The 12,733-nt window shown below is 41.9% G+C and overlaps 1 protein-coding gene across 4 annotated transcripts in view; it reads left to right on the top strand.

Annotated features, from left to right (window-relative positions):
• Window positions 1–12,733, top strand: part of LOC140480006 (MOB kinase activator 3B-like) — a 59,826-nt gene that overhangs the window by 33,657 nt on the left and 13,436 nt on the right. For all 4 annotated transcript variants that reach the window (XR_011961170.1, XM_072574490.1, XM_072574491.1 and 1 more), the window contains one exon: window positions 10,782–10,984. Coding sequence is in view for 3 of the 4 variants with exons in the window: in XM_072574490.1 (XP_072430591.1) it covers window positions 10,782–10,984 (203 nt within the window). In the remaining variant the exon portion in view is untranslated. The remainder of the gene's footprint in view (window positions 1–10,781; window positions 10,985–12,733) is intronic.

The raw sequence follows: 12,733 nt of genomic DNA, 5'->3' as shown, positions 1-12,733 counted from the left end.
TACCAACTAAGGACTTTTCATGTCCCCTTCTCGCTGCTCTTAGCTCTCTCTTTAGATCCTTCCTGGCTACCTTCTAACTCTCAATCGCCCCAACTGAACCTTCACGCCTCATCTTTACATAGGCCGCCCTCTTCCCTTTCACAAGGGATACCAATTCCTTGTTAAACCACGGCTCCCTCACAAGACCCTTTCCTCCCTGCCTGACTGGTACATACTTATCAAGGACACCCAATAGCTGCTCCTTGAACAAGCTCCACATATCATTTGTGTCCTTCCCTTGAAGCCTATTTTTCCAATCCACACATCCTAAGTCATGCCTCACCGCATCATAATTTGCCTGCCCCCAGCTATAACTCCTGCCCTGCAGTGCACACTTATCCCTCTCCATCACTAGAATAAAAGTCACCGAGTTGTGGTCACTGTCCCCGAAGTGCTCACCTACCTCCAAGTATAACACCTGGCCTGGTTCATTACCTAGAACCAAATCCAGTATGGCCTCACCTCTTGTTGGCCTGTCTACATATTGTGTCAGGAAACCCTCCTGCACACATTGGACAAACACTGACTCATCTAATGAACTCGAGCTATAGCTTTTCCAGTCAATATCTGGGAAGTTAAAGTCCCCCATAACAAAGTCCCCCATAACAACCACCCCACTACTTTCACTCTTCTCCTGAATCTTCCTTGCAATACTTTCCTCTAAGTCTCTCGGACTATTAGGAGGCCTGTAGAAAACTCCTAACAGGGTGACCTCACCTTTCCTATTTTTAACCTCAGCCCAAACTACCTCAGATGGCAAGTCTTCCTCCATCGTCCTTTCCACCGCTGTAATACTATCCTTGACAAGCAATGCCACACCTCCCCCTCTTTTACCCTACTAAAACATTTAAACCCTGGAACCTGCAATAGCCATTCCTGTCCCTGTTCTACCCATGTCTCTGTAATGGCCACAACATCGAAGTCCCAGGTACTAACCCACATTGCAAATTCACCTACCTTATTTCTTATACTTCTAGCATTGAAGTATACACACTTCAAGCCACCATCCTGTTTACTGGCACCCTCCTTCGAGATCGATGCCTTGTTCCTAACCTCCCTACACTCAAGGTCCTGTACCCTAAAGCTACAGTCCAGGTTCCCATGCCCCTGCAGAGTTAGCTTAAACCCTCCCAAAGAGCACTAGCAAACCTCCCCCCAAGGATGCTGGTGCCCTTCAGGTTCAGGTGGAGACCATCCTGTTTATAGAGGTCCCACCTTCCCCAGAAAGAACCCCAGTTGTCCAGAAACCGGAATCCCTCCCTCCTGCACCATCCCTGTAGCCACGCATTTAACTCCTCTCTCTCCCTATTCCTCGACTTTCTATCACGTGGCATGGGTAACAGACCAGAGACAACAACTCTGTTCGTTCTAGCTCTGAGCTTCCAAGCTAGCTCCCTGAAAGCCTGCCTAACATCCTCACTCCTCTTCCTACCTATGTCGTTGGTGCCAACGTGGACCACGACCTGGGGCTGCTCCCCTTCCCCCTTAAGGACCCGGAAAACACGATCAGAGACATCACATACCCTTGCACCTGGGAGGCAACATACCAAACGTGAGTCTCTGTCGCCCCTGCAAAACCGCCTATCTGTGCCCCTCACTATTGAGTCCCCAATAACTATCACTCTACCTTTCTCCGCCCTTCCCTTCTGAGCAACGGGGACAGGCTCCATGCCAGAGGCCTGAACCTCGTTGCTTACCCCTGGTAAGTCGTCCCCCCCACAAGTATCCAAAACGGTATACTTGTTATTGAGGGGAACGACCGCAGGGGGTCCCTGCACTGGCTGCTTCCTCCCACTCCCCCTCACTGTCACCCATCTGTCTATAACTTTCGTAGTAACTACTTCCCTAAAGCTCTGATCTATGACCACCTCTGCCTCCCGAATGATCCGTAGTTCATCCAACTCCAGCTCCAGTTCCCTAACACGATCTTGGAGGAGCTGGAGATGGGTGCACTTCTTGCAAGTGTAATCAGGAGGGACGCTAATGGCTTCTCTCACCTCATACATGTTGCAAGAGGAACATTGCACTGCCTTCGCTGCCATCCCTCTAAAAGGTAAACTTTAAAAAGAAAACTGGATCTAAAGAAACAAACAAGCGAAATGCAGCACTTACCTGCTTACCACAACGGGTCTTATTATTAGGTTAGAGGAGGAGGGCGGGTGGGAGGCTCTACCCTTGTAGTGCCTCGGGTTCCTCGCCTGCGCGCTTTTATAGAGAAAACATCCTTCCCAGGTAAGCTAGCACGACACCAGCTTCCAGGTCTGCTAGGCGATTAAAAAAAAACTTAAAATTTTAACCGTTAAAAAAACAATAACTGGACTATACCGCGACTTAAAATAAACACCAGCAGACAGCCGTTACCTGCTCCGCCGAGAGAGTGAATCTCCCTGCATACTTGTGAAGAAGACATTTGAACACTTGCCTTCATTGGTTAAAGTATTGAATTTAGGAGTTGGGATGTTATATTGTGGCCATACAGGACATTGTTGAGGCCGCTTTTAGAATACTGCATTCAATTCTGGTCGAACTTCCATAGGAAGGATGTTATTAAACTTGAGAGGATGCAGAAAAGTTTTACAAGGATGCTGTTGGGACTGGAGGGTGTGACGAAGCTGTTCCTGTAACAAGGTTAGGTTGTCCTTGGTTTTTCTCTTCAGGAGGTTGGGAAAAAACAGGTTCTGAAAAGTCTGAGTTTGGATGGGTTTTAGGGCCAATTTCTTTCAGCTAACAGATACTACCTCAGGCAGAGGGTATTCAAGTTTTTTTTAAAATAACTTGTACAATGAAAGGGGTGTGGCCAGTTCTCCCAGCACAGCTTTCACTGGTTTGGTTTTTTTTTTAAAAGCAGTAGTTGTTGGAAACTCTGGAATTCAGAAGCAAGCTCAGGTTGGTTCTCTCTCTGACTCCTATCCTGTCAGAACTTGTGTTTTGTGCCAAGTGTTAGTTGTGGGTATTGTTGCAACTATTTTTAGAACAGTGTCATTAAGTGGGATGATCTATTGGCTTTTTGGATAGGATAAGTTATTCGGTATGCTGTTTTCTGTTCTTCGTGTTTCATTCGGTAAGCTTGTAAATAAATTCTGTTTTGTTTAAAACTAAGTGGTTTGACTAGCTGATTCTCCCCTGGAATACCTACTTTACACCTGCTGAAAACAACTAGCAAAGTAGGAGTCTGGGATACTATCTTGAAAGGTTTTGAGGGGTCTGGCCTGATCAAAAAACAAGGGTTTGAGTTATAGGGAGAGGCTGAATAGGCCAGACCTTTTTCATTGGAGCTGAGGGGTGACCTCATAGAGGCTTATAAAATCATGAGGGTGAATAGCCAAGGTCCTTTTTTCTAGGGTGTGGGAGTCCATAACTGGAGGGTGTAGATTTAAGGTGAGTGGGAAAGATTCAAAAAAGCTTTGACAGGTAACTTTCTCACGCGGAGGGTGGTGCGTGTAAGGAACAAGCTTCTAGTGTAAGTGATGGAGGTAGGTACAATTAAAAGACATTTGGAAGGGTATATGAATAGGGCAACTTTAGAGGGATATGGATCAAATACTGGGAAATGGGAATAGGTTAGATTGAAATGTCTGGTCGGCATGGACAGGTTGGACAAAAGGGTTTGTTTCTGGGATAGTGCCATATGATTTCATTTTCTGTTGTGGACCATTCTCTTTTGTATGTAGCAAACAAATGTAACCACATTCTACTTTCTCTAATGTCCTAAGGCAACTGGGAGCCAAACCCATCAATCACGTTGACTTGGTGATCGATTTATATATTGATCATTAAAATGTTATGAGCAGGTCACAATCGAAAAGGTTGATGGAGTACTGGTGTTTATAGTTAGAGAATTAGGAAGGAGAGAGTAGAAGTTATGCTTCAGTGACATAGTGCCTTTGTTAGACTACACCTGGGGTAATGTGAACGGTTCTGGATATCACACCTCAAATAATATTTTGGCCTTGGTGGGTGTGACGTCTGCTTTTATCACAATGATATCTGGACTCGAAAGTTAAACAATGAGGCAACATTGCACAAATTAATGGAATATTTCCTAGAATTTTGAACATAGAAGTTGTCTCATTAAAGTTTTCAAGCTGTCATACAGAGCAATTGCATAGGTTGGGACAAACATTTCTGGTGGGTTTTCAAGTCTTGGACAAGAGACATATACCTAGCTCTTTTTAGACTTTCAGGTGTGAAATTAGGAACCGCTTCTACATGCAAAGGGATGAGAGAAGTTTTAAATTATTTTCTACAAACATTTTTCTGCTTGATTGATAGTTAATTTCGATTAGATTAGATTAGATTACTTACAGTGTGGAAACAGGCCCTTCGGCCCAACAAGTCCACACCGCCCCGCCGAAGCGCAACCCACCCATACCCCTACATTTACCCCCTACCTAACACTACGGCAATTTAGCATGGCCAATTCACCTGACCTGCACATCTTTAGACTGTGGGAGGAAACCGGAACACCCGGAGGAAACCCACGCAGACACGGGGAGGACATGCAAACTCCACACAGTCAGTCGTCTGAGGCGGGAATTGAACCCGGGTCTCTGGCGTTGTGAGGCAGCAGTGCTAACCACTGTGCCACCGTGCCGCCCACTATTCTGTCAGTATCACATATAAAATTATGTAAAGGGTTAACAGGCAAAGGTTGATATAAAAAGTCAAGTCACAGAACAACCATGGTCTCATTGAATGGCAGATAGGAACAGCAGTATGCAATTTAGCCCTATGTTTCTGATTTAGCTTTTCCCTATAACCCTGCAAATTTGTTATTTTCGTATTCAAGTTCAATTGCCTTTTGAAGGTTCTTGTTGTGTCTGATTTCACCAACTATTTTGAGGTATTGCATTCCAGATCACAGATACTCTGAAGAAAATTATTCCTATTGCCCTGCCTAATTCTTTTGCCAAAGTATTTTAGCTCTGAGCTCTGGATATCTGCTTACTCATCTTTCTGCATTCTTAGTACAAGCACACCCAAGAATCTTTGAAAATTAACATTTACTAGTTTCACACCTTTTAATGCTGCTTGTCTAATATTACAACAAAAGTGAATAATTTCAATCTTCACTGCATCTGCTATGTTGTTGCCTGGTCACTTTAACTACCTATATCTCTTTGCAGCCTTTTTGTGTCCTACCCACAGTTTACCTTACCACCTTAATCAACAAATATAGATACATTACAGTTCACTGAAGTCATTAGTGTAGATTGTAAATGGCTGTGGCCTCAGGTAGAGCAAATCAGGGCAGGTCTTGTACACTTAATGGCAAGGTCCTGGGAAGTGTTGCCAAACAAAGAGACTTTGGAGTGCAGGTTCATAATTCCTTGAAAGTAGAGTCTCGAGCAGACAGGACAGTGAAGGTGATTGGCGCGTTTGCCTTTATTGAATTGAATTGAATTGAATTTATTGTCACGTGTACCGAGGCACAGTGAAAAGCTTTGTCTTGTGAGCAATACAGGCCGATCACAGAGTTAGGTAGTATAGATAGTAAATAATAGGTAAACAGCAGTAAAAACAAAAACACAGGTTCAGGTGAATTTAATATGAGTCCATTTAGTATTCTAACAACAGTAGGGTAGAAACTGTTGCGAAACCAGCTGGTGCGTGTGTTCAGGCTTCTGTACCTTTTCCCCAGTGGTAGAGGTTGTAGATAAACATTGCCATGGTGGAATGGATCTTTAAGAATGCTGGCAGCTTCCTTTGACAGCAGGCATGTATTATTGGTCAGTACACTGAGGGTAGGCGTTGGGAGGTCATGTTGCGGCTGTACAGGACATTGCTTAAGCCACTTCTGGAATACTGTGCTCTCCTTGCTATTGGAAAGTTGTTGTTAAACTTGAAAAGGTTCAGAAAAGATTTACAATGATGTTGGAGGATTTGAGCTATAGGGAGAGGCTTATTAGGCTGGGGCAGGTTTCTCTTGAGCGTCGGAAGCTGAGGAGTGACCTATAGAGATTTATAAAATCCAGGGTACAGGAGTCCAAAACTAGAGGGCATAGGTTTAAGGTGAGGGGGGAAAAGATTTAAAAGGGACCTAAGGGGCAACTTTTTCATGCAGAGGGTGGTGCATTTATGGAATAAACTGCCAGAGGAAGTGTTGGAGGCTGGTACAATTACAGCATTTAAAAGGCACCTGGATGCGTACATGAATAATTAGAGGAATATGGGCCAAATACTGGCAAATAGGACAAGATTAAATTAGGGTATCTGGTCAGCATGGACATGTTGGACTGAAGGGTCTGTTCCCATGATTTCCTAATTGCTCTGTCAAAATCCATCATTCTTCTGAATATTACTATCTTGTCTCCACTTGTTGTTCTGTTTTGCTATGACAACACTTTCAGTTTTTCCAATCTGTCCATACCAGTAAACTCTTTCAAATCATCATGGCAACCTGCTCTGTAGCCTCACTAGAGCCTTGACAGCCCTCTTTAAGATGTGGTGCCCAACGTTTCTCCTCCTATGTACCATCAGACCATGGGAAAGAACAGGCAAAATAAAATTAATTGGATAGCTCGACCAAAAAATTGGAAGAGGCATAAATGACAACATGATGTCCTTCTATTTCATATTGTTCTATGACTTCATATCCATTGAGACCAAAACGGTAACTTTTCAAGGTTTAACATGACTTGCTTGTTTTGAATTCAATGCCTTTTAGAGCCAAGTATCACATGCACTTCCTGAACTGCCTTAACTTGCCTTGGCACCTTGATGAATTAGTTAATATGGACCCACCCAGGGTTTCTTTGTTCATTCACTGCCCTCGAAAATGTGCTGATTTCTGTAACTCCATTGTTTCTCTCCCAAAGTGCATCACTGAACATTTATCTGCCATAAGTTGCCTCCGCCTGTCTCAGCAGACTATCAATGCATTCTGGAATTCAGCTAGTATCCTGCTTTCAGTTTTCTGCATTACTGAGTTCTGTATCCTATTTTGCAAGAAATGCAATTGTCCTAAGATTCACTCTTGTAAAATTGCACTGCATGCATCTCTCCAATGAGACAAACGTATTTTTGCCATTCCTGTCTCATATACTTAGCCGATTATGTAACCAAGTTACCATTGCCCCTTTAACACAATTTGCTTTTTTTTGAAGAGGTTTGTTGGGTATTACTTTCCCAAATGTTTTTGAGCATGTGTGTGTGTGTGTGTGTGTGTGTGTGTGTGTATATATATATTATAATATACAGGTAGCTACCTTCTTTAATTCTCTTGATGTTTCAACATAAAACTCAAGAATACATGGGTCTTCTGTCATTAATGAAATAAATACTTGCTCACAACACAATGGAGTGCATTGTTTACAGGATAATGTAACATTTCATTTTCACACTTGAGACTAGTGACAAAGTTTGATTCATCTTGATTATCACCATCTGCTCCGCAAGTGATTGGTGAGAAAATACTCTGACTTCTTTATATTTTACAAATAATTCCCATCTGTATGTTGCAATGTGGGTTTCTCCTCAGCACAAACAATATGTTTGTTGTAAAAACAAATGATTATTTACACAAAGCAGAGGAGGGATTAATTGAAATTAATTGTTTGAACAAGGTGCTAACTAGACTCTGAAAGCGGGTTTGGAGATCATGCATGGATGAAAACTGTTGCCTGCAACTCTTGTGGCATATGGAAACTTCAGGATGTATTATACATTGTGGGAGACTATATGTGTAGAAAACGTTTCCAGCTGCTTGAGGTCGAGCTCAGGTTTTCCAGCCTTGAGGGGCAACCGGAATCATGTGCAAAGCAACTGGGAACCAGAGTGTTTCATGGATTCTGCAGTCCAGGAGGTGACCACACTACAGGCTATGTGTTCTAGACAGTAGATTTCTGGCCATCCAGATGAATAGGAATGGCAGCTGTCCTTGTGTATATGCCACCTTCAAGCCAATACTCTGTACTGGAGATTGCTGGAGGTGATGATACATTAAGTTAGAACCACAGCACTAATGGGTAAACTAATGCATAGGAGGGAATGACTTGGAATGTTGCAACCACAGAGTCTGAACAAAGTATGTCATGGTGAGGGTGCATGATATTCTGCACGGTGAATGGAATGAGTTAAAAATTGAGGTGCATGACACGACGATTGACACAGAGGTGTGTATTGAGGCTCTTCAGTTAAACTTTTAAGATTTAGGAAGGAAATTAAAAACTAGGACCTTTTAAAGATGGTAAACTCAGGTGTTCCCTACATTCAGTGCTAGGACTTTTGCTTTATTGTTAAGTATGTAAATAAGTTAGATACTAGTCAATAGAGCAAAATTTGACAATTCCAACTTGGAGGTGTGACTGCAACAGGACATAGGTAGCTGAGCAAAACAGGCAGGCAGAAATTGGTGTAGTACAGTGGTTAACAGTTAACACTGCTGCCTCATAGCATCATAGGCCCAGGTTCAATTCCAGCCTTGTACGACCGTCTGTGTGGAGTTTGCATGTTCTCCCCATATCTGATTTTGCCCATAATGTCCAGGGATGTGCAAGTTGGGTAGTTTAGTTGTTGTAAATGCAGGGTTATGGGGATACTGGTCTGAATGGGATGCTCTTCAGTGGGTTGTGCCGACTTGATGGGCCATATGGCCTGCTTCCGCACTGTAGGAATTCTATGATTCTAAGTGGCCAATGGAATTTATCGCAAATAAATTTGAGGTGATACATTTTGATAGAAGGTATAGGGAGATGCAGTATAGACATAATGGAACAGCTCTAAAGAGTATGCAAAGACTGAGGAACCTGGAAGTTAAGGTGCATATCTCTTCAAAGGTGACAGGATACGTTGAGAGCGCATTTAGCCAAGCCTGTGGGAGCTTGGGTCTTATTAACAGAGATAACGAATTAAAAACAGGCAAATTATTTTTAAATGTTTATAAATCTCCGCTTTGACCACGCATACTGCTTCTAGTTTTGATCATCACTTAGGAGGGACAATGTGAAGGCTCTTGAAAGGGCACAGAGAAATTTTACCAGAATAGTTTCTGGCATGAGATTTTTAACTACAAGGTTAGGACAAGCTGGGGTTGTTCCCCATTGGTCAAAGGAGTTTGCGGGGAGATTTCATAGAGGTGAGCTTGATTATGACCATTTGAGACACGGTAAACAATAAGAAAAAGCTGTCCCCAGTAGCTAATAGTACAGGACTGGGGGTTGGGGGGTGGTAGGGGCATGAATATTTTTTTAGACAAGAGAAGCAGAGGGGGTATGAAAGGATTTTATTTAATGCAGTGAGTGGTACTACCTTGGAACTCAACCTTGTGAGGGTTGTGGATGTGGAGGTGATCAATCAGATCAGATATGATCTTATTGAATAATGGAACTGTCTAGAGGGTCTAAATAGCCCACTGCTGCTTTTAATTCAGGAACACATGTACAACATGGTGGGATTTGAGGGGATGCAAAATATTTTTGAGGATCACACAGAGGGTGGTACGTGTATGGAATGAGCTGCCAAAGAAAGTGGTGGAGGCTGGTACAATTGTAACATTTAAGAGGCATCTGGGTGGGTACATGAATAGAAAGGGTTTGGAGGGATATGGGCCGGGTGCTGGAGGTGGGATGTTTGGTCAGCATGAACGAATTGGACTGAAGGGTCTGTTTCCATGCTGTACATCTCTATGACTCTATGATAGTGGAACATTGGGTTATATTTATAGGGAGCCATTTATAGGAAACAATGAGCAGGTTGGGTCTCCTTTCTCTTTAATTAAGAATATTTGAGGAGAAACCTAAAGAAGTCTTTAAAGTTAAGAGGTTTCATTGGAGTTGACACAAAGCTTGAATTTTCCCCATGACAGAGAAACAATTCCAAAAATTGATTTTGGAATCCAAACTCCTTCCATTGGAAAAGTGATAGTCAGTATTACACATCACCACAGGAAATGATGTCTCTGACCCAAGGAAACCTAAACACACACATAAAAATCAGGCCATACCACCAATGCTTCATCCAGAGACTCACTGGTGTTACCTAGTATGGTGAAGAAACCAAACCTTACAGCTCAGTGAGCAAACCTACATCCAGAACCTCAACACTAGCTACAAATCTTCTCAAAACTCACTAATCAATTATTTTAAAGTCAGGATCAACCTCTGCCTTCTTTCAGTAGACATTTGGGCAGTGCTTGGAGTTCTTGGCTGAGAGCCTGGAAAATTGGCTGGATCAATGACAAATTTACTGAAACATTCTGCACATGTTCGTTATTGAGAAAAATCTGATGAATATTGTGTTGGATAGAGTTATAAAAAGTAGTGGAGTGAATTGCTCATCACCACCTTGCCACAACACAGTGTTTGTTTTTATAGAAACAGAAAACATGTGAGAACTGTATCTCTGTTCAAGTTATGAACTTACTTTCACCCTATCCTGCATCATTGCTATAGAACCACTGCCCATTCAATGTGCCTAAGACATTAATGTAAGGTTTGCCAATGTCACTTTGCTGCACCTATAATTTACACTGACTATGTTTCCAGTACTTCCATACCCTCCCCTCCACCTCTTTGGTAAGAGTAGGGGAATCACTTTGCACAAAGATGGTTATTGCTGAAAACTGTATCCTTTGTATGTTAATGAAGGTAGTTTGACAGTACTCTCATCTGGATTTGCAGTTGTGCTACTCAATCACCTAAATGGATAAAAAGGAAACTGTAAAATAATTGTATTATTTTAAATAAATTGTACATGAGGGCAAACAAAACTCTTTACTTTTAACTTTGTCTCCTCTTCCATAGGTGTTCCTTTCCCCAAGAATTTTATGCAACTGTGTAAGAAGATTCTCACGAGACTTTTTCGAGTCTTTGTTCATGTTTACATCCACCACTTTGATCGGATTACTGCCATGGGAGCAGAAGCCCACGTCAATACCTGCTACAAGCATTTTTACTACTTTGTGACAGAGTTTGACTTGACTGATGAGCGGGAGTTGGAGCCTCTGGTATGTATGTTTTGATTGTATGTGCTTCTGAGTCATACCTGTGACTTCATATTTCTGTTGGCTTTATTTTGACGAAATAATCTTGCATTTTGCTAATTGTGGCGTAGAAATTTTCAGCTACCATTAGTGATGGATGTTTATGGATATAGAATATAAGACCCATTTGGCATCATGGGCCTTGCCACCATTCCTGAAGAAGGGCTCATGCCCGAAATGTCGATTCTCCTGCTCCTTGGATGCTGCCTGACCTCCTGCACTTTTCCAGCAATACATTTTCAGTTCTTGCCACCAATCAATATGTTTATGGCTGACATGTTTGTGTTTTTGAATTTCACATTCTTATCTATCTCCAATGATCTTTGATCCCACTGACTAAGAAAACATTTATCCACCTCTGTCACAGAAATGTTTAATGACCCAAGTTCACCACCTTCTGAAGAAGAGTTCTGAGGACACCCAGAACTCTGAGATAAAGAAATTCCTCTTGGCTCTGTTTTGAAAGGGTGACTTCTGATTTTAAAATAGAGACCCAAGGTAGGGAATAGCTCACAATTAGAAACATCCCTCCACATCTATCTTGTCAAGACCATTCAGGATCTTGTACCCTTCAATCAAGTCACCCCTCATTTTCCTAAATGCCAGTCAAGGCCAGCCAGTCCAACCTATCCTTAAGACAATCCACTCATTTTGGGTCTCAATCTAGTAATCTTGCTCTGAAGTGCCTTCGATGTATTTACATGTTTTCTTAAATAAGGAAACCACATTGCACTCAAAATACTGTGCACACTATTTGATATGTGGCCTTATATAACTAAAGTATAATATCCTTCCTTTTATGTCCTTTCATAACAAAGGATAGCATCTTATTAGCCTTGAGCCTCCTTGATTTATGTGCTGAAACTGCATGCTAAATTCCTGTGACTCATGCACTAGAACACCCAAGTACCTCTATATCTCAGATTTCATTCTCATTAACAAGTGATACACTTGTTAAACGTTTTCCTGCTAAAGTAAACAACTTCATATTTTCCCACAATATACACCATCTATCAGAGTTTTGCTCAATAGCTCTACCAGTCTAGATCCTTCTCAAACCCCCTCATATCTTCACCACAACATATTTTCCTTTTTAGCAAATTCAGTTACCAAGCCGTCACTTCCCTCATTATAAATCATAGAAATTTGATGCCCCAGTAATGACCTGTGTGGAACTGCATTCATCAAAGACCCATTTATGTGTGCTCTGTTTTCTGCCGAACAACCAAATCTTCTGTCCATGCTAATACATTATCCCTAACACTATGAAGTTTATTTTGTGCTCTGTGTATTGTTGTGGCACATGTCTTTGGAAATCTAAGTACAGGTCGTCTACTGACCCCCATTTATTAACAGAAAGTTATTTCTTCAAAGTAAACAAAATTAGTTAAACATTATTTCTTTTTCACAACACTATACTCATTCTTCCCACTTATCTGGGGTTTTTCTAAGTGTGGCCCTATAACCTCTTTAATGATTGATTCCAATACCCTCTCTATGACGAACATCAAACTCAGTGGTCTATTGTCACCTCTCTTTCTGACCCTACGAGAGCCTTTCTGTACCCGGGGATTTGTCTGCTCTAAACTCCATTACTTTGCTTATTACTGCTTGCCTGCTGATTGTAATTTCACTAAATTGCTTTCTCTCTTTCCAATGGCAACATTTAGAAGGCATTTGGATGGGTATATGAATAGGAAGGGTTTGGAGGGA

Source organism: Chiloscyllium punctatum, chromosome 7 (genome assembly GCF_047496795.1).
Source record: "Chiloscyllium punctatum isolate Juve2018m chromosome 7, sChiPun1.3, whole genome shotgun sequence".
Lineage (NCBI taxonomy): Eukaryota > Metazoa > Chordata > Chondrichthyes > Orectolobiformes > Hemiscylliidae > Chiloscyllium > Chiloscyllium punctatum.
This window is presented reverse-complemented; position numbering and strand designations above follow the sequence as displayed.